General features: G+C 41.5%; 1 protein-coding gene across 4 annotated transcripts; it reads right to left on the reverse strand.

Moving 5' to 3' along the window:
* Window positions 1-395: 395 nt before the first annotated feature.
* On the reverse strand, window positions 396-15,372 carry nptx2a (neuronal pentraxin 2a). 4 transcript variants are annotated; one of them, XR_004659594.1, is made up of 6 exons: window positions 14,367-15,350; window positions 12,462-12,708; window positions 8,683-8,927; window positions 5,538-5,717; window positions 4,116-4,954; window positions 396-406 (listed from the first exon to the last, which is right to left on the reverse strand). XR_004659594.1 is itself a non-coding variant. In XM_034893833.1 (6 exons), the coding sequence occupies exons 2-6, from the start codon at window positions 14,814-14,816 to the stop codon at window positions 4,727-4,729; spliced, it is 1,350 nt and encodes a 449-aa protein (XP_034749724.1). In that variant the 5' UTR covers window positions 14,817-14,831; window positions 15,111-15,344; the 3' UTR covers window positions 2,914-4,726. The 4 variants fall into 4 exon arrangements, 3 of the variants coding, with proteins under 3 accessions (XP_034749724.1, XP_034749725.1, XP_034749723.1); XM_034893833.1 differs by lacking the exon at window positions 396-406 and having other exon boundaries at window positions 2,914-4,954; window positions 14,367-14,831; window positions 15,111-15,344; XM_034893834.1 differs by lacking the exon at window positions 396-406 and having other exon boundaries at window positions 2,914-4,954; window positions 12,462-12,705; window positions 14,367-15,372.
* Window positions 15,373-21,842: the final 6,470 nt, after the last annotated feature.

Raw genomic sequence — 21,842 nt, forward strand, 5'->3', positions numbered from 1 at the left:
GTCCTTGCAGACAGAAAACTATATATTACAGCCTATCTTCCAGATATAATATTAAAGTTTCTTCTGCAGAAATCCCCTAGATATTGTTATAAATGTAAATGGTCTCTGTAAGATTATATGATATCACCTTCAGAAATGAAGTGTGACAGTGAATCTGTGGAGCTTGGTAATCTGAGCATGAAGTGTCAGATTTAGGATTTTCTACTACGCTTGAAGACACTGTGCATTGTTTATCAGAAAAAAGATGAATGAATATCTTCATTTAGCATCCACAGGCTATTTGATCTTAAAAGAGGTGGCATTACACACTGTCAAAAAGCAGCTATTTCCTCTTCTGTTTTGATTGATTTGTTCATCCCTCGAACACGTCATCCCTGTCTTCCCACTTTTCATCCCTGTCTTCCCACTCATTCCACCAAAACAACATTTAAGTTGCTGTCCTCTGTCTTCTGAGCACCAAGAATCAAAACAGTGTGGGAAAGGTGGAGCAGAGATGTTTAACCTCTTCTCCTGGAGAAATCAAATCTGCTGCCTGTTCCCCTAAAATGGGTGAATAATACTGCATTTATGGTAATAAACAATGCAATTTTAGAAAACATATTGTCTTGATTCACAAACAGAGGTGAAAAGTGAGAGTAGTTGTGTGTCTCATATAAAAATGGCTGCCAGACACATACAGAGATGGGAACAGAATATAACATTTTTAATGCAAAATGTTTGAGCCAGTGATTCAGGCTGAACGGATTTTTTGGGTCTCACTAATAGTCTGTGACATCCAAGAAAACAGCAGTTTACAAATGCCTTGAAGATCTTTGGCTTCCGCACGGTCTTTTCTTACATCAGGCTTTTAATTACCAAGCCAACGGACTTCTATAGTCTCAATTCTGAAACTTGTTTTTCTCGCACTCTTTTAAAGCGCTCCTTCTTTGGGTCTCCATGGGGACTCCATGTGCCAGAAAGAGGGTGCGAGGAGCAGAACGGCACTTTTTCTACCCCCTTCCCCACAAACGCATCTCCATCTATTGCACAGCAGCACATGCATCCAGTGGCAATCAACTTCTGAATTAATTTTAATTATGGGATTTCACAAACTTTAACACAACCTTGGGTGATGTTGGAAAAGCCAGATTATCTCCAGGACTGAGAAAAGAACGTATTGGCAGCTATAATAAAAATGTGCCAAATAATTATTCACCGTCACTTTATCTAGTCCTTTGAAATGAATAAATCAACCTTGTATAAATGGACAAGCTGGCAACACCAATTGGTAATTTGTTTTTAGTGATGTACTGTTACCATTACGTCTGCAGCAGCTGCTAAGTTCATTTCTTCATGAAACCCTCCAGGATTTCACTGGTTTGGATATCTCCCTTTCAAACTCCACCGTGGTGAGAGAAAAACTCTATGACTAGAACAAATCTACAGACCCAATACAACACAACTGTTGTTGTTTTCTCACACAAACAAACACAGACACACACTCTCTAACCAAGATGATGCTTTTTAGTTCAATTCCCCTCTCGGTTAGGTTTCATTAGTTCCATACAACACTTTCTGAAAGATAATTTGTCTGATACACAATGTTCAACAAACCTGAGGGAGAATGACTGCAATTACAGTAAAGCAGAAGGTGTGATCTGACAGCAGCAATCAGTTTGTCTAAAAACCTGAACACATCTTTTGTTGGGTGTCACAAACAGACTCACGCACTCCTCTTCCTCCGACATACAGGCTTCTTCTCCTGCATGAACAATATGATGGATGCATCAAACACAGCTCTTTCCATGCCTTGCACCACCTTAGCAGTCACATTTATTAAAATAATATCTTGTTTTCTAGCTGTAACAAATGTGAAAATAAGCAATCTTTTTCTTCTTCCATCCGAAGGTAGCGAGGATTGGATGAGAAACCAAGAAATGTTTTACCCATTGTCATTACATCTGCAGAAGTCCTTTGTTCTTTAGAGTTATGAGAAGAATCTACAATATTTTTACACAAATAAATACATCTATCTTTTATTTAGACGTAAATTTAAATGTTTTCTTTAATTATTAATTTGTAATTTAAAAACATTTGGATGTGCAGTGAATGTTACAGCAGCAATGCAATGAAAATTTGAAATACAGAATATGCTGGAAAAAAACACACATACGCACATATTTTACATTGTTAGTTGTTTATCAGAGGCCTCAGAATGTTTGTTTTGTTAAAAAACAGGGGCCCCTGGTGCGTCACCACCAACCCACTGGCAGTAGCAGCCACACAAAGCATTGAGGAGAATGAAGAAGGCTCACAGTGTCCTACATTGTAGCAGCTCCCTTAATCCGCATGAGCAGATTTTTTCATTTCCACCTGGACATCTGCCAATCCAGCGGATTTCTCCACTGCTGACAACATTACATTGCCCAGATGAGAGGACATATACTTGCCTGTGTATTAACGCTAGACCTACAAAAGATATGGCTATACCAACTGGACAAACACACACATCTCTGTTAGAATTAGTGTGACTAGAAAAGTCAAAAAGTGAGTTTTATTGATCTCCATCAAAGTTTCATTAAAGTTACTTTATTGAGAAACATCAATGACGAATGGTGCATGACATTGGCAGGGTTACACTCCACTCTGACTTCATCACTAATGCGGTGCAATGATATTTTAATCAAACATGCTTCAACTGTTCAAACATCTGTTTGGCTATTCTGTTGCTGCTTTAATTGCCACACCTCTGGAATTTTTCTTGTCTTTTATTGGGTGCAAAAAGACATTCAACCACATGTCAGAAAGGTGCAAAACTGAAATGGACATTGCACATTGAGGTGACTTTCAAACAATTATGGCAAACACGTTTTTATTTACCTTGTGTCAGTGGCTGCAATGCTACTGAGCTGTTAGTCCACAAGCGAAAGCACATATGGTTCTCACAAAAAGGCCATTCACCATATAGTTTTTTGAATTTTGTTTTACATAATGTGCTGCTAATGGACAAAAATCATGAGCAGAAAAAGCAAAGAAAATACACTTTCTACAGAACAGATGTCTCCTGATTTTGCATTAAAACATTGTTAATAAAGACACTCAAAAGAGGAATAATCACAATGTGTTGGTGACAAATCCAACAAGTGCATCCTCACTTTTATAACATTCTGCGCTGTCTAGTAGCCAACTGCATCATGTCTTTTCTATTATATATTCAAATGCATTTGTTTCTAACATGGATATAAGCTGTATAATGACTTTTGTACCAGTGTCTACTCTGTGAGGAAATTCTACAGTGAAATAATAAAAAAGAAACTGATACCGATTTGTCTTTGTTGCACCTTTTACATTATTTCCTTATGGGGCTCCAGCACCAGGCTTGATATCAATATTTTACTGACAAACAGTATTAAAACAAATGTTCACCACAACATTAAGGACTAACATAAATCAAGCAGCAAAAAGCATCAAATGTATCACTAAGCAGCGTCAAAATCCATTGATTCCCTACATTATTTAAAAAATATCTATCATATCCCAGGATCAAAATGAGTCTTCTTCTTCAGTGAGAGGAGATTAAGACAATCATAAGATTCATGTTCATAGAGTGTTGGTCTCATTTGACATCCCGTCTATGCCTCTAGATGTTATCGATTATGATGCACTTAGCTTTGAGAAACGCCAGCGGACCAATGGCTGCTCACCACCACGGTCATTCATGAACACAGATAATTACTACCCAGATGAGGAGTTAAGGGTCGTCCTTGAGGGATAAGCCTAGTCCTTGCCCTCACTGGACACTCGGCAGCCATCCACAGCTCTGTCGATATGCCAGTCCTGGGCATCTGTCCGACATTGCTATTAACCTGAGCAGAGCCAGCCCATCCATAAAGCTGGTTGGGATGTGGCAGCTGCTCAAGGGGCAGAGAGGTATTAAGCATAGATTTAACAAGAATGAAAATGTCCTCCCTCCCTCATAATCTCTGGTATTTTTACACGCAAGACAAGCCATACGCACATGAGCATACAAACACACTCTTGCATAATGCTGTCAGCACGCTGCATTGGCTCGTTTGGACACACCACACACATTCTGTGTATTGACAGAAAGCATGCACTGCCACCTCTGAACTGACTTCACTGCTTGGGTTCATTCAAAATATTTAGACATTCTGCCATGTTTTAAAGTAGCCTAATCAACAGCAAGGGCTGTTCGTGTCCACTTTGAACATTAAATCCACCTCATTTCACTGCCTCATGTGTCTTCAAACAGCCAGGGAGCTCGCAGCAGGAAGTACTCTACCATGTAACACGGGAATAGTGTTCCACAGCACATCAAAGCCTGTTTGAGCTCACATTCACTGCAAATACAGTGTAGCATTGTCAGTATAATGAATGCAACCAAAAAGAGCTTTTTTCAAAGAGGAGTCAAACAAAAGCTGATCTACTGAAGAGAAAATACAGAATGATAGTAGGTCATATTATTACAGTAGCCTGATGCAACAGCATATCTTCTTCAGATGAGCACACTGATGTGATGTCTCCTGTAATGTCCTCAGTGTTGAAATTAAATGGACATATCAACAGGTGAGTCCTTTAAACGTTGAGTCTTTGAGACTGCGCAGTCATCCATATAAATATGTAAAAATGTTGCATTGGTACCCCTATATTTGAGAATTGACTGAAGCAACACACAGTCATGATCTCAAACCCAAAGGCTACACTGAATTTCCTCACATCGGATCCTTTAGGAATCAAAAGCACGATCTTCACAGATCTCCAGAGCAGTTTTACTTGCACCACCAAACACTTCCACATTTGCATCAATCCAAGGAACCACGTTGCCAGGCATGTAAGCCGAGCAGTTGGCCAGACCCATGATGTCCACGGGCCGCAGTACTCGGTCCCACATGTTGAACTGGCTCAGCTCCCCCACAAAGGCCTGGGTGGCGTCAAAACGGCCTCCAACTATGTCCTTCATGGAGAAACAGGAGATGAAAGTTTGTGAGTTAACTTCCAAAGGAAATGTAAACAGACTTTAATTCTGTTTGATTTTCATCAAACGGCCAAACAACTCTGGACATTTTTCAGTGTGCACTTTCAAATTTCCAAGTGTAGTGTAATCTCAAATCCTATGCAACATGCAGCAATCTCCCCCTGTGTGAAAGAGAGAACATGTCCCTCATTAGACGCCACACTAATGCATTAAGTTAATGGCCCTCTGAGGATATTATTTAAATTTCGCTGCACACTTATGAAGTATACACATGGCACTGTCATGGAGCTAAATGCTAGAATGACTCGCTAACGCAGCTCCCACAGGCGTAAAGGTGCAGTTTAGAGGTAGATGAATGAGGTAATACTGAAAGGGCCATAATAGCGTGAGAAGAGCCTCCCTGCTTTCTCTCCCCTGCTTCCTGCTTTGCACCTCCAGCACTTAACTAACACCCAGGGATTTTTACATCACAAGGAAAAACACACACAGACACACACACACACATTTATGTGCATGGACGCACACTTGTTCTTTACCAACTAAGCTCATCTATTGCTCTCACCTGCTCCTGGCCCAGGATGATCACCCCTCCAGGTTTAATTGGGTGCCAGGGGGCCAGGTTGTCCCCGGTGCCTAGACGCTCGCCATCCTGGTAAGCCTCCCAAAACCCATCTCTGGTCGTCCAGGTGATGCAGATGTGGTGCCACCGCCCGTCACTCACGGACAGAGGGAGCTGGGCAACCTGGTCAGGAGTTCGGGGCCAAGGATGCGTGAGAAGAGGGCAGGGAGACAGGCCATAGACCAAAGAGCAGGGAGGGGGAGCATGAGGGAGCAAGATGAGGAAAAAGATATTTGAGATTAATTGTGGTACGTTAGAAACAAGGACAGCAATTAGAAGGGTTGCGGCTTCAAAGAGCCAGCCCTCTGCAGAGACTTCTGCAGAGACTTCTCCAGATTCTCCGGTGCTACATTATAAAATTTAGATTACCAAGGTGACATCAAGGGATGGAACATCCTTCAAAGCAATTGGGTAGCTAACAGCAAAACAGTGTCCGCTTATGCATTTATGCTTTGTTCATAGATCAAAGAAAAACAACTGGTTATTTTACCAACCAATGACATCATAGTCTCTAAGGATACAGCACAACACAAGAGATTATGAGTGTACTTCTGTGTGACTCATTAGTCTTTTTTCTCTTGAGCCAACAGAAGTATTTCACACTGATATCTTGTTGCAGATACATATAAACCTGAAAAGATGGGAAGAAGCACTAACAATTAAAATTAAAATAACTTGCCATTACAGAGGCAATTGACCTTGTTTAGGATGCCAGGTGGCATATAAACACCCCTCGGACTACAGAGAATACAGGCAGTATTATCCTAAAGAAATGGTCTGAGCCACTGCCTGACTATTAAAAGATTTCACACTTTAAAATGAAAAATTTAATTCTCAAGTATTCTGTAGCACTTAAAGGTGCTCTAAGTGATGTTGGGTGACTTTACTTCTTGTTGATGTTCAAAGTATTTTCAAACAAAACGAGACTCCACCTTATCCTGTCCCTTACCCCTCCCTTCTGTGCTTCCACGCACTAACCCCCCCGAATCCTTCTTGTCAGTTATTGGCTGGAACGCTGCAACATTGATTGTGTATGCTTAAGGGGAACAGGTGGGCACAGTTTATTTTTGTTGGCGTTTTTAGACCCCGGGTTGACTACAGAGGCCGCGTTTTTTTACAGTGTGTTCTGGGAAGGCAGCTTGTGGATTCTGAGGAGATGTTTGCTACAGTCATTGAAATGACTACAAATTCGCTAAATTTCAAAACATGGAAAGCACAAATTTACTGTTATTTAGACATTTTGACTTGTCATAGCAGGAAAAGCAGAGGTGTAACTGCTGTTTTATACTGTATTTAGCCAATATGTACAATACCCGTGGCTTGGAATGGGTACCTCAAAGAAATCAGTACATCTACTATATTGTTCTCCTGCTGTAAATTGTCAACATGTCTGTTGTGAAAAAGACCCATGATGTACTTTACTTTTTCTTCTTCAGCTTCAAAAATGTAAACCTGTTATTGAAAATGAGCTCACATGCAAGGTGTCTAAGAAAAACATGTGAGCCACATGAATTTTGAATGGTTTTAGGATATTGAATAGAATAATCAGAATAATCTGCACAGAATTGCTTGAGGAGTTTCTAAAATTTAGAAAATTGTCCTCCAGATAAGACCAGAAGCATCGGATTACACGCACACTTGCCAAAAGAACCCAGTTTTAATGTTGTACAAGACCAGATGAATCTGTTACTGATTAATCTCCTGGCAGCCGCATTTGATTAGAAAATGGAGATGCCATAAGCATGTTTTACTTGATTTGAACATTAGAGAGAAACGTTCACCAGATATCGACAATCTTCCTGAATAAAGAGACCTGATGCCTGATGAATATGTAACTGTATAATAACAAAGATTCCCTCTCTGCATAGCCTCCCATAAATACAAAATACAGATAACGTTGCACTTTTTAATACTGTCGAGGCAGCTTTCTGCTTCTCTCTCAGTATGCAGCCAAATGAACAGCATAACAATGTTCCCCAGTGGACCCTGTTATCAACACATGGATGTGCTGCTGCACATGAGGTTACCATATTCTTCTCCATCTCGCTCTCTTTTGCTCTATTGCTTTTTCCTCAGATCAATTATAAATTCCTTTTTCTTGGCATCTTGTGATCTTTCACTCTTTCCCCGTCTCTCTCTCCTCAGCACTCTGTCGCCTCCAAGGCTCTGCAGCTTTTCTATTTCCTACACCCTTTTCCTCTTTTTTCTTGTGCGCACATCCCTTTCTCCCACCAACTTTCTCTCATCTGTCTGACTTGAACACATGTATAATTCATGGTGAAGGTTAAGCTGTAAGGAGACCAGCCTGTGCCAATAACGTCCAACGTAAACAAGACAGTGGGGGGGGGAGAAAAAGAAATCCTCTCCAGTGCAGGAATGCTTTACAAAATAATAATAAAAAATCCTCCAAACATTACACTGCTGAAAAAGCAACTGTGCCACCAGGAAAATCTTTTATTACAGCATCAACAGAACAATAACAGTTATTTCCCTTTTAAAGCTAAACTACATAAAATATTCATGTAAGTTTTCATACTTTTCTGTTGTGTTAATTGAAATCCTGTTAGTTGACTGAAATCTCACAGTGTGTGACTGCGTGGCAACAATATAGTGTCTACAGAGAGCAAATGCCTTCAAATGAGCATACATGCCAGCTCAAGTTCTCTAATGAATTACTGTTATTCTTGGTGGTCTGTGGAATGTGGGTCAATAATATGAAATGTTTATAAGAGGCAAAATTAAACATTCAAAGCTGATGGTCAGTGAATTTCCTCTCAGCTGCGTCATGATTGTGCTCACATGTTGCGATCTGCTTGGTTCACAACACAGAGAAGCGGACCAAAGAACATGAACATACTCATGCCTTTTTTGCATTTGATTAGCGTCACTGCTGATCTACTTTTACTAACATTGTTACATCCAGCAGGGTTGCCAGACTTGTGATGAATGATTCTGAGCTTCTGAATACATCTTGTTACATCGCTCTACATACCCCCTTATCAGGAAATCAGGGCAGAGGGAAAGAATCAAAGTCACCTTCCTCTCCATCAACAGAACACTGTTCGCCAATTTCTCATTATAACCCTACCTTGTCATTGACTAGTAGCTCAATGGGGTTGTTCCCCCATTCGATGAGGACGATCTCATTGGCTTGGCCTGGCACGCCGTAAGAAAATGGAGTTCCTATGCCGGGAGTGGCGCCAGACTTGAGCCACATGCACACAGTGAAGGCGTAGATCTCAGGGAGGCTCTTCTTGATGCGTCCGTACAGGTAGTTAGTGCGAAGAGGGAGAGACACCTTGAAATCCTCGGGTGACTTGAAGGCATTGTTATCTGTTGATAGACAATGATTACATATGGTTATATGTTTTAAGTTAACTTTGGTGTATTCTCCGATCAAGAGAGTCTTCTTCTGAAGGATGACGCTGAAGAGTGCAGGGAAGTGTCTGAGAATGGTGACACAAATGAAGACATGGAAAGGAGATTCAATTTAGGATGAGAAAGGGAATCACATGTCAGAAGCACGTAAACATAATGCAAAGTAAAATTGGATTAGGGTGATAGTAAAGGTTTACCAGCTGCTTCTAATATAACATTAGTGAGAATACAGGTGATTTTTAGCTGTGGGATGGTACATGTCAGAAGTTCTGTTAACTGGTCTGCCATCTGAGGAGGGAAAAACAAATGTGGCAAATGCAGTCCCAGGCCACAACAAGACTAAAGTCTTCACTACAGCCATGTTAGTGGCTCTGTGAGGTTATACTTAGGTAAAGGTATATTTTGCAGGTATTTGGTCATAAACCAAAGTATTGGATAAATGACAATGGTGCAAACAGAAAGATCAAAGATAAAAGTTATGACAGTTTATCCTCTGAGGACCATAATTGTCTGTAGCCCAAAGAAGAATACAACTACTAATCGCACGTTGATTTTACACAACCAGGCAGACAATTCAACAATCCTGAAGATCAGGGAAGGCACGCAGTATATATTCTCTCTGCCAGAGATGCTGAGGACTATGTGATCCCACGGATCCTACAGCTATCGACCCCTGAGCCTGCTAAATTCTGATTCAAAAATCTTTGCAAAGCTCCTAGTTGTTTGGTGTTCCATATGTCAAAGGTATTGAGGTTCCTTGCTTAAACCAGATTGTTGGTCTTAACAACATCGTGAAAGATATGGAAAAATGGATGGGACTCCCAATGTCTATACATGCCTGTATCTCTGTGGTTAAAATGACTGTTTTACCCAAGATCAGTTTGTGAGCGCTATGCTACTTCTTTCCCCTCCTTCTGGTTATTGGCATAAATTTGAATCAGCAGTGTGTAAATTCTCCTTCTCATGTCCTTTGTGTTAAGACCCCTTCCCACCTGGCTTAACCCAGATATGTCTGTTTGCTGGCGTACCATAGGAGTGCTATGACAGAACCATGGTCACTCCATGACTTTCTTTATGTCAATATCTCCAACAAACAGTGCCAGTTACGCTTTGGCCCCCTTATTTCTCATCTTATCAAAACTTGGAGATTGGTTAAAAAACATATTGCCATATATCATGTAACTGGCACACATTTTCTCCTTTATTCAACAATGCAGCATTCCGGATTGGTGGAAGGCCTGTAACCGCTCATTATATAAAAGACATCTTTACGAGACTGGCTTGTTACCTTTTTATGATCTACAAAACGCATTTAGTTCCTCATTTTTCTTTTACCTTCAATCAAGATCAGCACTCATTGTATACTGTGTCCCCTGGCAGAGTTCGTTGCACTTCCATTCTTTCTGGGAATTATTCACTATGCAGCCAAAAACCTGTGGCATGGTATGCAGGCTTTATCAGTTTTTGGTAATATCTGGCCGCTGTAGCCTTCCTATTGAGAGTGCCTGGGAATGCGGTTGCCCAGACCTGAGCACCAACCTTGACTAGCATAATGTGTGGTCTAACATCCCAGAAGTATCACACAATCCAGACCATCAACATATTCCCTACAAATTCATTCATAGGACATATCTTAACCATGTGAAAATGCATCACATGAAATTAATTAACTGCCCTTTATGCACTTTCTGCCCACTAAAAGCTCAAGGCACTTATCTTCACATGTTCTGAGATTGCTCTCCTTTTGGTCAGTTCTGGAACAATATTGGATCCAAAATATCTGCCTTGATTAATGATACTGTACCTGTTACAGTCAATGTTTTGATTCTGAATGATCTGGCAGCCCTTCAGCTTTCTAAAACTCAAAAACGTGATGTATTGCTGGACTTACAGTTGACAAAATGATCGCAACCCGTTGGAAACCACCTCATGACGTGTCCATTCGCACATGGACCTTTTTCTTTTTGGAAGTCATATCTATGGAGCTCTCTACAGCTCGCATAAATGGAGCGCCAGAAAAACCTTTGGACACAACAATCCTTGAAACCCATGCTGGATACTTGTGCTACAGCCTTCTTACCTCTCTTTGCGCATGTGTTTGGTCCCAGACATTATGTCTGTCTGTAGGTGTGTGTGTTTGCTCATGTGTGTGTTTGTGTATGTCTGTTTCTGTATGTATAATTTGTAAGCTGCGGACATCACTCTTTCTGTTGTGTTTTTATTATATTTCCCTCCTTTCCGTCTTTCCTCTTCTGTGTTTTTTTTTTGTCCTTGGACACGTTGTCATTTCTCAGTATATTGTTTGTAATTGTCTCTAATCTTTAAATAAAACATTTGGTTACAAAAAAATGATACTTTCTTGTCAGGCTTCCATGTGTGTGCTTTTGTCTGGTCTCATACTGGGTCACTTGAGGCTATTCACAGCCCTGCTTGTAAACACAGCTGTTGGTCAGTTACTGTAAAGAACCATTACCAGGAGCTTTATGAAATATTCAAAAGACACTGAATAAAAGAAATAAACAAGAAATGGAGTAAACACGGATAGATAATCCGTGAAAGACAGACAGATGGAAAGAGAGAGAGAGAACCTTACTAAAAATTTAAGGGGACAATTGTGAAAACACACACATAGCCTACTAATGTGCACTGTGTTTGCACCAAGGTGACGTGTTGCATATTTCAGCAGGAACAAACCACAATTTTATGGGTTTATCAGAGAATTTGAGGCTTAGCTACTGTTACATAAAATCACAATTTCTCTGGCTATATGATCCATCTGTATCACTCAATGAAAGGTTTAAAATACATAAGAAACACGGTTTGTTCATGCAGAACCACACTGTGTTTCATAAAAAATGGTCTCCTGCCACTACTTCTAAGCTCTCCATTTATGTTCCTCTACAAGCTCAAGCTTAAACTTCTCAAGATCATGGGGTGGTGGACTTAATCCTGGTAGTTCTTTACTGTAAGCCCAGAGCAGTGAGACAACCGGTGCGTGATGCAAACTCCTTGCAGAGCAATCATTAGTGGAAAAAGCCTCACATTTCCAGCTGACAAAACAACACCGCTAAGCCTCAAACCTCACTGTAATTGAATCAACGCCTCTCTGGCACCCTCTTGATGTAAATTGAACTTAGTAAGATTCACAAAAGTATTTATTGTGGGGTTATTGAATTGACTCATTGTGTTCTACAGGTGGATGTGCTGACGTGTACCCCTCCTTGTAAATGTGTGCAATTAAATTTGGTTAAAACTTGCATCCTCAAACAGCCAATGACTGGATCAACTGAGTGTCGGGGGACGTGGGCATAGAGGACATGTCCAGCGAGAGGTGAGATAATGTTCTAAAATAATTTTGTGTTGCAAGGTTTTTCTTTGCATCACCAGAAATTTGCAGAGATTGACTAAGTAGTGCTGAATCTAGCAGACAAAAAATAAAGCCTGGCATTATATCTGGCCAGCATTTGCAGCACACGTTGTATCACTTACTTTTCTCAAGCTCAGTGATCCTCTCCAGGAGGGAATTGAGCGCGCTCTCGGTGCGTTGTCGGTGGGCCGCTGTGTCATTGTAGAGCTGGCTCTTCTCTTCCTCCAGATCGGCCACCTTCCGGAGGAGCTGGGTCTCCAGCGCCCCCAGACGCTGCCGCAGCAGCTCCCGCAGCTCTAGTGGCAGGGGAGTCAGGGCCGAGACACCTCCAGCTGACAAATTAGTGCTGGGGAGTCTCAAACTCTGCTGCTGGGGGGCCAAGTGGGAAAGATGGCAGGGAACAGCAGCAGACAGAGAATGGAAGGATGGGACAAACCATAATCCAGTTAATCTTGTGCACTCAAACAAGCATTCAGTCTCCATAAAGATGTGCGGTGGATGACTAAATTTAACTACGTTTTAGGCCTGATATCTTTTAGGCACCATTGTTTTTGATACAGCAAAATCAATTTGAAGACAGTTTGTCCCTGCGGAAGACTTCGATTGGTGACCTGCCAAACCCCCATGGCTGGGCTGGGAATTAAAGGTTGGTGCCACGCATAATGTTACTCAGGTTTCCCGCCAGGCGGGATTGCGGATGTTTTTTGAAAAAGAGAGAACAACAACAACAACAAGTCGGTGCTTTTCCCTCAGATGTTTATTTCTAAAGCTTGTGTTGATGATGCCCCGCTGGCTGGGATTCACACACTTTGGGACAGAGTTTGATTAATCTTCCATGACACAATGGAACCATCTGAATAGCTCAAATGAGTGACTCCCAGGTAATCTGGCGCCGAAGGCTGAAGCAAGCAACTGCAAGGCCCTGAATGCAATAGATGGTTTTGATTAGTGAGGCAGCTCCTGCTCCAGGGAGCCATATATGCATATCAGAAACACCATGTCTTTCAATAATCATTATGTTAAGCAGATGCAGATCAATAGATGTGGGATTAAAATGCAATATAATATGCATCCTCACAGCTGCAGTATATCCTTGATTTGATCAGGGCATTAAAGCTTCCTGTCAAAAACAAGAAACCATGGAGGGGGATGGGGGGAGGCGGTGGTAGAGAGATTGTTGGATCGGCAATGCAGCATATACTGTATGTAGAAATAACCTTGAATTTAAATAAACAGCATTGTGATTTTATGATAACAGAGCTGTCAGATGATGAAAAATGCACTACACCGGTAATGTGACGTAAGAGGCAAAGCCATGGCTTACACCAACCGTCTGTTATATGTAAAGCACACAGGTGACCTCAATATCAACTGTGATCTCTGAGCTTTGGAATGAATGCACAGAGCGGAAGTGAGGTCTCCTGGGGCAGAGCGAAGGGCTGGTTGAGATCAAGCTCTCAATGCAACAGGAATGTACGAACCACTAAACCATTAAGCATTTGATGCAGGTGAAATTTGCGGGAATTAATTTAATCATCTGCTTAGAATAATTAGTCACATAACTGCAAATAACAAACACTATGTGCAACACACACACACACACACACACACACACACACACACAGACACACGGTAGTCATACATGATCCCTGCACCACATGCGTGATCACACCATTGACACGATTTTGTGTTACTCATTGATTATGTGCAGCGGGTTTCGCCATCAGAGTTTTCTTTTAATGATTAAAAACGTATTGATGTGACACACCTATTACGTGACCCTTTGATCACACGATCAACCCCTGAGACATCTCCTGGAGCGTATAGTAAAATCAGACGTGTCATGTGTGTGATGCTCCTATTGTCAGGCACATGGCGATGGGCTGACAAATATCGCCAAGGCACGTGTGACATAAAATATACTGCAGTTGGCTTTATTGATGGATATTAATAGAAGTGAACTATGATGTTGGTTTCGGGGGTAACCTTAACAAAAGTGATTTTCTATCACGTCTGTGCCATATTACCTCCAAGTTCTCCAGCCGACCCTTGAGACTCTGCATGGTCTTGCCCAGTTGATCTATGGTCTCGCCGGGGTCCCGGGGCAGGTCCCCCATGGTGTTCTTGCTGTACTCCTTTCGTCTGGAACCCTGACCCCGGGACTTTCCCTGCGGGGACTCGTCGGCTGCCGCCTCGCAGCGCGCCAGCTTGGAGTTGAGCTCCTTGATGGTCCCCTGTTGGCTCACGATGGTCTCCTTCTGCTGCAGGATGGTCTCCCGGAGCTGGATGATCGTGTTCCGCAGCTCGTCCTCCACGGGGCTGCTGCTCAGGACACGGTTCCCCGTCGGACCATAGCCGCAGCCCGGCTCTGCGCCCGGGGGAATGGCGTTGCACACAAAGCGGCTACCTGTAGCATCCTGGCTTCTCACGGTGCGTCCAATGACCAGGTACAAAAGTCCAACTACTAAAGTCAGCATCCCGACTAGATCGACCTAAACAAATCCCACGTTATCAAAGGAAAATTACTGACTGGACGTTTAAAATCTCCCGTAAAAATAATAAACTTAATTCAGCTCGTTAATTGAAGTGGTTGCGGACATTTTCTACACTTTCAAAGTGTGATAAAAATAGTCTACCAAACATAGATTAAAGTGAAACCATGAATCGGAAAAATGTGAATCCGCAGTGAAAAAAATCATAAAATCATACATCCGTCAAACACATGGTCGCTCCTGTTTGGAACAAAGACACCAACAAATGTGAATTCTTACTTTCAGCAGATGTAAACTCGGTATCAGGATTTGATAGTTGTTTCTCTTCCTTTAGTTGAAGACAAAAAAAGTTGTACTGATTTGTTATCTTGAGAGAAAAAAGATCCACAGCAGGTAGGGAAGTCCGTTTAGCCTGTCTAGCCTCTCCGGTTGGTCGGGTTGTCAGTGAGTGGTGCTGAAAAGACAGCGAGGCTGCTCAACCAGATTAGGGGAAGCGCGCACTGGCTCTTCCGCACATCATCTGTGCACTCCGGTTACTCAGCTTCAGGCTGCGTCATCACCATCCCAGTGGATCCAAGTCAGTGGATCGTTGTGTCTGTTTCCTTAATCCCCTGTTTAAACGCGTGGAAGCTTAAAGATGTCAAGCAAAAACGCATCATGTCAGTTCTCCTAAAGGGTTATCTGTGTGTGTGCATGTGTGTGTGTGTGTGTGTGTGTGTGTGTGCGCGCGCGCGTGCCTGCGTGCTTACGTGTGTGTGTGTGTGTGTTTGTGTGTGTGTGTGTGTGTGTGTGTGTGTGTGTGTGTGTGTGTGATCATGTCAACATTTCTGCAGCATAACCTACCACAGAGGAAGTTTTGAGTACTTTGTCATCAAGATTGCATCACAAGACACAGTCATGAAACACACATTGTTGAGATCATAATGAAGGCAGAGTTTAAACAAGGTTGTGGTCAGAGCAAGGGCGCAGGAAGTAGGGGGGAAGCGAGGAAGCCCCCCCACACACACACTCTATACGCCCCTATGATTTGGCCTTGCGGCTGTGATCCCATGCAGTGCAAGATGGTCTCTAGTTGATAACTTTATAATTTCAGGTCTACATCTGTCTGGATCATGGATTTTTGTACTCTTCATGCAGTCTGAATTTGCTTGAGTAAATTTTATTTTCTTCCAACAGGGCATACTTGGTCTAAGGTCAAACATTAAGGATTAGTTCATCCATTTGAAATCCACAGTTTAAATCAGAAGTTGGATTGCGTGACTCGAATGTAACACAAGCTCCATTGACTTCTCTCATGACACATTGATTTGAACTTAAGAAAATGATTTTCATTTTCTACACGGCACACATTAGTTAAAACTTGACTCTTGTGGTATTTGTACACAGTATTTGTGCATTTGATGGAATATGACTTTGTGGCATGTTGCTGATCAGATGAATGTATTCAATCGTGTTGACATCTCATTCTTTTCAGTTGTGTCCAGCCCCTTTTTTGCCCTGCACCTCACCAGGAGGCATGTCTACACTACTACTACTGCTCCATTTATTCCAATTAAAGACAGAGTTCAGACATATTACGCACATGTCTTGCTGTAAAAATATGATTAGTAATGCTGAATGGCACCAAGGCCATACTGAACATAGTCATACTGTAGGTTGTCTCCAGCTTGATGTTAGTCATGCTCATAGAAGAATGTGTTCATCTGAAATGTTAATTATACAGTCAGTGCACTTTGCGTTATGGAGCCCTCTATTTGGCCCAGGTTGCTGTCATTTAAGGATAAGTCCTTTCTTTTATTTATTTTTTACATTTCTAATTTAGAAACTGCTCTTGTAGATCCAGCCAATAATAACAGGTCTTCCTTCTGTCAGGCTGATGTGGCACCTAATGCTGCTATAATTATTTTATTTGTTCACTGCTGATAGTAAGGCCAGCAAAGGTTTTATTGGGAACTCTTGATCAAGTTTAATTGTGGCTACATTTTTTGTGTGTTCAAGGGAAGTATAATATTAGCAACCTGGGCCAAATAGTACTTATAATAATCCATGGTGTTTGCTTTAATCTGGCTGGTGGGAGGTTTTTCTATAACCATTAGATAACAGTTTTACAGGAACAGCAAGTGAAACAAATGGCATGTTAAATTTATGGTTCTGTTTTCTGTTTCAGTGTGTCGGTTGCAGTCCAGGTGGGACAAATGTATCCGTCCATAGAAGTAGGCACGGTGTGTTAAAACTTCACTATGTGTCAAACATTTTCTTGAATTCAAATCCAATCCCTCCTGACACAAATCTCACCCTGTGGAAACACGTCAAACCTTCAAAGTAAACTATGATCTCAACGCCTTTTTTAGGATGGGATCACGTCTCAAAATAACCCGAGAGAGAACAATATTTAGAAAAAAGAGAATTCTTTTTAAAGCCAAGTACACAGCAGTGCGATGCTGTTGCATGTGGAACATAATTTGATGTTATGTGTTCTATATATTTAGAAATATGCAGGCAAATGCGTGTTAGGTGACAAGATAAAGCCATTAACCTCATAGATAGACAGTAAAAAGAATCACAGCACATTTTGTTTGGAGCTCCCCTTATGTTTTGTCAAACTAAGACAAGGGAGCAGGTGTCTGTCAGATAGCTGCTAAGAATTGTAGAAAAAAACTTCAAAGCCAGACAATGGCTCAGTTCAGATTATGAATCAAGCTCAGTATGGCTGTTATCAAGCACAAAGACATCTTTTTTTCCAAAAGGGCCTCATCAATCTTTATTTCCTCAAGACGTATCTGCTCTCAGGGCCTAAAAGCTAAATGTCAGCCGGCATTAATGCACACTCAGCGTACAATGTGCACACTAGCACACCGACATGGAACGACCGGAGAAGTGCTAAGGACTGCTAAGGAATATGACATGTCCCCTGGGATAAGGGACAGACAATCACCATGGCAACCCCCCCCCCTCCCCGCAACTCCCACCTCAGTGAACGAGGAGTACTGAAGACTGAGCAGAGATGACAACTTTCACTTCAAAGTTGATGGAATAAAGTTATTTCCCTTTCATGTTGCAACTGGTGAGCGCTGGGGTGAAGTAACTTCACTTTTTAAGCGCCTTCAGCGAGGGTTAAGAAGTCAGCGGGGATTGCTCTCTTATCCAAAGTTGAGTTTCCCATCTAAATGAATACATTTCAGAGATGCACTTTGCACTCACTTAACAAATGGCAATCCGAATTTCTTGCCGACAAACAAAGACACTGATTTACAGAGAAAAAGAAAGGCTGCCCTTTGGTATGTTGTGAGGATGTTGCTTACTTTGTGGGGTTTTGCACAAAAAATTTGAGAAACTCCTCTCAATAGAATGCACTTCCAACACAACAAAACCCCAAAGTATAGCCTCAATATTACCAGAATTGCATAAAAACTAACCCCTAACCCGAACAATTTTGAAAAATATTTATTTACATGTTCATTACACAACTGTCCTCACACAGGGTTCTACTTAACTTTAAGACAGCTTTGACAAATTATTCGATGCATTAAAGATTAGCTGAACTGGTGGATGTAGTATGTGAATTTAAATGAGAGCACACGTTCACAATGACATCTTAAAAGTCCCATGATATGGTGCTCTTTGGATGCTTTCAAACAGGCCTTAGTGGTCCCCTAATACCACATCTAAAGTCTCTTTCCCCAAATTCACCCTTGGTGCAGAATTACAGCCATTAGTGCCAGGCCCACAATGAGCTTTCCTTATTACGTGTCATTTTTGAGTCTGTAGCTTTTGAGGAGGAGGGGGGGGCAAGTTGGAGGCAGGGGGCGTGGCCTTGACCAACTGCCACTTTGTTCGTTTGAAAGCCATGATGTCTCTCTCTCATGGGGGGGGGCGCAAATTCCCTGGGCGGGCAAAGCAGAGAAAGGGGAGGTAATCTTGCCCCTTATGACCTCATTCCAGATTGGCAAGATTCCAGATCGGCCCATCTGAGCTTTCATTTTCTCAAAAGCAGAGCAGGACAGCCCGGAGCTTGGTTTACACCTATCACCATTTTTAGCCACTGGGGGACTAAAGGCAGCATGGGGGGATGCATGTTAATGTTAAAAACCTCATAAAGTGAAATTCTCATGCCATGGGACCTTTAACTTAATTCACATACCTACTTTCAAGATCCTTGGAGATGTAATTACACCAATTAGGCCTTATCAGCTATTGGACATCTTACTAACAAACATGTTTCACTACCAAGATCATCCTTTGTACACCTTTCTGCTCACCATTTTGGTATTTCACTACTTTAGAGTTCTACTTGTTGAGTGCGATGTGAGTGCAGTGGATGCTGAATACTTACAGCCTCTGAATGGAGCCACACTCACCCCGCATGACACAGTCCCATGGTTGTTTAATCACTCAGATGGTCACAGTGTCCAAAACACAGAGTTTCTCTTCCTGTGTCCTCATCATCCCTCCTCCCTACATGTGTGCCACCTGCTGCTGGCTACCTGCTCATCACCATGAGCTGTCAGTGGCCCAAACAACTCCCACACAAGAACAGCACGCACCCGTTTTACACACGGCCACATACAGTGCAGACATGAGTGTGGAAGCAAGCAAGACGGACAGAAAAGACACTTAATAATAGTGAAATCTGAGAGTCCGATTTTGCAATACAGGCTATGACACACTTCAGTCACGTTTCTGGACGATGGACAAAGAACAAAATATCAATCAAACTCATGATAGAAATACACACACATACACTTTCCTTCTTCCAACTCACGTTCCCAAAATGCACTAACACATGCAGAGTGTGTGAATTTACATTTTAAAAGTGACATGCTCTCATTCATAGTCCCCAAAACTGAGCCAAAAGAAATCTTTGTCACAGTCAAGGACATTACGAATAGAAAAGGAAGAAAAAAAACTAAGTATGTTCTTGTGTATAGAAGCTTTAAATAATGAAAGAATATGAAAGCTGCAGTTCTGCAGTGCACAATTTCTCTGAGAATGTTTAGATTATCTAAATATTGTGTATTTTCATTAGGCTTTGAAAATAATGAAGAAACAAGCTATATGACATACTCTTCTTGCTGTAATATATATATATCTAACGCATCTTTTGCAATAAAGCGATCTTATTAATTTCGGGCTCCTGCAGGGCTTTTTTGCAAATGTTGCCTTTCCCAGGCCGACCAAACAGTAATGGACAACTTTGTGGGGGAATAATCATGTGTGCGACGCACTCCCCTGCTGCAGCTTTTCAGCATCTCGTTTTGATTCCTCATATCAGCTGTGGGCCTCCAACACCACTTGTGCCAGAAGAATATTATAATCTGATGCTCGGGCTTTGTTCAGTCACTGTTTGTGTGCTTGGCAGTATACTGCTGGCGGCTTCATCGGTCTGCTTGTAGGCGATGTCTTGGCATCTGCTGGCTGCTGATTTTTGTTCTTATGCTGCTGCTGTCTAACTACAGTTAGTGTATTGGCAGTAATTGTAAATTCATAACTCATAGTGCCAGAGTATGATGCATATTGGCTTCTTGGTAACATTTTCCACTCTCAGAGGTTGAAAGTAACTGTGCATTTAATCAAGTATGGCACTTAATAACACGTTTGAGGTACGTGTACTTTACTTGTACTTACGTGTCTACTTGACAGAAAATGCAGAAATGATGTGATACATTGCTGTACTTTAGTATAGATTAAAGGCTCTGGACAGTGTCTTTAGTTATGTGGCTGATTAGACCTGCTGAGGTTGGAGTTTAGCATTGCTACAAATGTTGGGGTATTAGTTACATCACCATGTACTAAAAAGGATGATGAAGTTGTAAATTGTCCAGCAACAATACCAACAGGAGTAAAAATTTGTATTTTGTCTAGTTGCAGAAGATGATAAAATGCGTGCACAAATAATGATCTCATTTTAATATCTGAGTTTTTTTTATCTGACATATGGTTAAGGTAAAAGTTTTTTTTTTATTGTGGTATTAGGTTAAATGTTAGTTTAACCACATTAGAATTGGTTTATGCTGCCATCCCACACGTAGATTCCACATAATGTCTGGCATCAGGCTGTGTATCAAATTAAGTTTTGGGGGTAGTTTATTGTCACTCCCCAATGTCCTTTAAGGCTGCATAACTCGACTTGTAAGATTTCCTAACACAAACGTGCAGCCAACAACCTCATAATAAGCCCTTTGAAACGAATTGGTGGGAAGGATACGGCACAGACAACAAACAGTAATCTGTTTCCCTCTCCTATTGCAGTGTTGCAAGATATTCATGTGAAATAATTATTTCTCCACATGTGCATCATTAATGGCCTTTATGCTGCCATCTTGCTGGATGTAGGACAGCTTCCTTCAGAAATAAATAAATATATAAATAAAGCTCTGATTGACTTTGTTCAGAATCCTGCCAATTCCTTTGATGTAGAGAGTGGAATTGAGCAGAGGCAGTCAAGAGAATCATCCAGTTCAAATTGCAAAGAACTTAATCTCTTTCTGTCTTGGTAATGTTGTTAGACTCACCTTGAAAGGACATGGGAAGGAAAGGTTATTGAAGATATGTTGAGCTCTGTGATGACTCGAGCGATGACACAGAGCCACATGACAAAAGAAGACGGTGTCATGAGATGTTACATATTCATATTATTGCTCAGCTAATTGACATTATGTTCTCCCAACCATTCGGCATTCAAAGATGGCTTTGCGGTGCATTGTTGATTTACCTATTATTAGGTAATTTATCATGAACACCTCAAGGTTTGCTGCCATTTTTAACACATTAATTCCAAAGGGCTCACTCTTTGCTCTGAGCAATATGCTACATTGCTCTCAAGGCTGTGAACATTGCATCATGTGGAAGGGCGGTAAGGTCTAATTCACAGTCTGTGCAGCGTTAACACACAGATCTTAATGACTTGCCCGTAAATGAAAACAAACTCACAGGTTGCCATTATGTAATTCACATGCTGCCATAGGGAATGACCACCCACCACCACATGGTACATTATCAGTGCTTGGCCAT

The sequence above is a fragment of the Etheostoma cragini genome, chromosome 15 (genome assembly GCF_013103735.1).
Source record: "Etheostoma cragini isolate CJK2018 chromosome 15, CSU_Ecrag_1.0, whole genome shotgun sequence".
Lineage (NCBI taxonomy): Eukaryota > Metazoa > Chordata > Actinopteri > Perciformes > Percidae > Etheostoma > Etheostoma cragini.